The sequence below is a fragment of the Carassius carassius genome, chromosome 9 (assembly GCF_963082965.1).
Source record: "Carassius carassius chromosome 9, fCarCar2.1, whole genome shotgun sequence".
NCBI lineage: Eukaryota > Metazoa > Chordata > Actinopteri > Cypriniformes > Cyprinidae > Carassius > Carassius carassius.
The window spans coordinates 11,154,600-11,157,511 of NC_081763.1; the positions used below are offsets into that span (position 1 = coordinate 11,154,600).

At 40.4% G+C, this 2,912-nt stretch overlaps 1 protein-coding gene across 1 annotated transcript; it reads left to right on the forward strand.

The window, feature by feature from the left end:
- Positions 1 to 261: 261 nt before the first annotated feature.
- On the forward strand, positions 262 to 1,898 carry LOC132148547 (homeobox even-skipped homolog protein 1-like). The gene is made up of 3 exons (XM_059557236.1): positions 262 to 424; positions 670 to 911; positions 1,301 to 1,898. The coding sequence occupies exons 1-3, from the start codon at positions 421 to 423 to the stop codon at positions 1,718 to 1,720; spliced, it is 666 nt and encodes a 221-aa protein (XP_059413219.1). The 5' UTR covers positions 262 to 420; the 3' UTR covers positions 1,721 to 1,898.
- The last annotated feature ends 1,014 nt before the right edge of the window (positions 1,899 to 2,912 follow it).

Consider the following 2,912-nt stretch of genomic DNA (forward strand, 5'->3'; position numbering starts at 1 on the left):
GGAACAATCAGGGTTGGCCTATCTCGACGGGGTAGCCCCTGTGACAGTATGCAAAGGGAGGTCTATCTTAATTCTCCATAACAAAAAAGTACAAAGGCCAGTCGGAGACCAAAGACAATTTAACACCTCCCTCTGTACGCGCGCCCCGGCGGCGCCTCGGCGGATAGAGCGCGTCTCTCATTAGTGACAAGATGGGACGACCTGGAAGATGCAGAGGTGAGGGAGGGGGGTGGACAGCGACTACAAAAACAACTCATCTTTCCCTTCATAAACGAACTTGGCTCGGAAGACAAGCAGTGACGAGAGAGAATTCCCTTTTCTGGGGAGGGCCTGGTCTGGGACTGTTTTGAGGACTATGAGAAGCTTTTGAAAATCCAATCGGGGAATATTTGGATTGCGTACGTGGATATCAGCCGTAAAATGCGTAAGTAAGCCTAAAAAACTTATATTTTTACAGCAGGCATTGGGGAGGACTTTTAGAAAATGCGCCCGGTTCTTCATATCGTGTCACATTTAAGTCAAGTATAGGTTTACTGTACAAAAAAAACTACATCTGTGTGTAGCGAGCTCAGTTAGGGAATTGGGAGTTTACTGAAAACCCCGTCTTTCTGAGTGTAAAGGTAATATACGCAAAGTAAACGAATGCCTAATGTGAAGTAAACTTTTCAGTAGCAGAGGGCAGGGAGTCGCCGGAGTCTACTGTTGCTCATGCTGACAGTGATCAAGGAGAGGAAGAGTGCCCTCGTATTTCACTGCTGAATGGGACAGACCAGAGTCGGCGACACCGGACTGCTTTCACGAGGGAGCAGCTGACCCGTCTTGAGCAAGAATACTGCAAAGAAAGTTACGTGTCTCGACCCAGACGATGCGAACTGGCGGCAGCGCTCAACTTGCCCGAGACTACAATAAAGGTAATTCACGATGTAGACCTTTTCATGCCACATTCAACCTCTGGCCCAACAAAAGCTTCTCAGGACCAACAGGCAGCATTTAAAGTGCATTAAAAAAGAGCTCATAAAAAAAAAAAATAATAATAATAACTGAAACTAACTTCTGCTATTCGTCGATATAATATAATATATATATATATTTATTTATTTTTTTTTATTTTTTTTTTTATTTAAGGTAATTTAAGAGAGGATTGTTTGTGTGTCTTGTGAGGCTGGGAAACAGCCAACCCAAGAACCCATAAAATCAGACACCGGATCTCCATCCCTGATAAAACTGAAAATTTGATTGTACATCTGCCATTACTTATCCCACCTTTACTAAGACAATTTATCCCTCTGTTTCATTATAGGTCTGGTTCCAGAACAGGAGGATGAAGGACAAGAGGCAGCGTCACAGTCTGAACTGGCCTAATCCACTGGACCCAAACCTGTGTGCCTTCATGGTGAGTCAGGCGGCTGCTGGACTCCACTACCCACTGCTACCCCGCTTGCCCCTTCATCTATACTCTCATCTGGGCATGGGTGGCCTCTCAAACCACTACAGTGCCACCACAAGGCCATTGGACACTTTGCACCTTCCTCCTTCTACCTACCCCTGGCTGACTGGACTTCCACAGCCAGCTCTCTATTCCCCCGTCCAGACAATGCACCATCCCACAGGATGCCACTGTCCCCACTGCCTGCACTGGAGACCAGACCATCTGCATAAACCTAGAGGGGGAGCTAGGACAACCACGCAACCCAAAACCTTTGGCAGTGCTTCAGGATAAAAGAACAGTGAAGTCTTTGGCATGTTAAAAAGATAGTTTATGCCTTTTTTTCTTCTGTGGGACACAAATATTATATTTTTCCCCCATATTTTGACATTTTAAGGTTGTTGTATTCATGCATCTGTACAGTTATTCAGAATCTTGATATCGTCAGACATGAAGAACTGTTTTGTTGTTTATCTTCGAAGTTAGTTCATAAACGTTTTTCATCTGTTGACATTTTTGCACCTGAACACTGTGGTAGATGTGTACATATACGCTTTCCGAAAATATATATGACAAATTTGATTATTAAAATATTTATGAAAACATTTTACTTCATGTATTTCTGCCTTTTCTTTTCCAGATAAATAATAATACGAATTTATATAATAATGATATAATAATAAGGTTATAGAAGGACAGAAAACAATTAATGCTCTACTCATTAACATCCTCAAATCTTTAAAGCCGACGCAACTCTAGTAATTTGCACAAACAGTTTTGTCATTGTTTAACACCAACCTGTTGACTAAACAGCACTGTAATCATAAAGACTACTTATCAATTTACAGACACAAAGCTCCTGTCATTATAATCAATCCTAGACACAACCTGCTGAATTATGATCTTGAAAATCTAAAATCAAACAGCCTGTAACCAGACAAAACATCAGCAGGTGAGGAGCGTCTGAGACTACCGAGCCTCACAGATCATGCTCTAATAAATAATGTCTGCAAGTGTGCATGTGAAATGCTTGAATTAATGCAGAACATATGACAGTGGCAGCAAAATAGACTTAAGCCACACTTAAAAATAAATGAATGTATGTGTATATAAATATAAACATATACAGTTAAAATGTTAATAAAATCCTTTGGCTCAGAAAGGATGCATTAAATTGACCAAAATGGCAGGAAAGACATTCATAATGTTACCAAGGATTTCTATTCTTATGCAACTTCTATTCACAAAAAGTTTTCAACATGTGTTGACAATGTTTCTTAAGCAGCAAATCAGCATATTAGGATGATTTCTGAAGGATCATGTGACACTGAAGACTGACTGAGTAATGAATGATTGAGCTTTGCCATCCCAGGAATACATAACATTTATCATACAGTATATATATTTTAAATTGTAATATTTCATAAAATTATTTTCTGTTTTCACTGCAGTGCAGCTTTGGTAAATATAAATCAACTCCAGACTT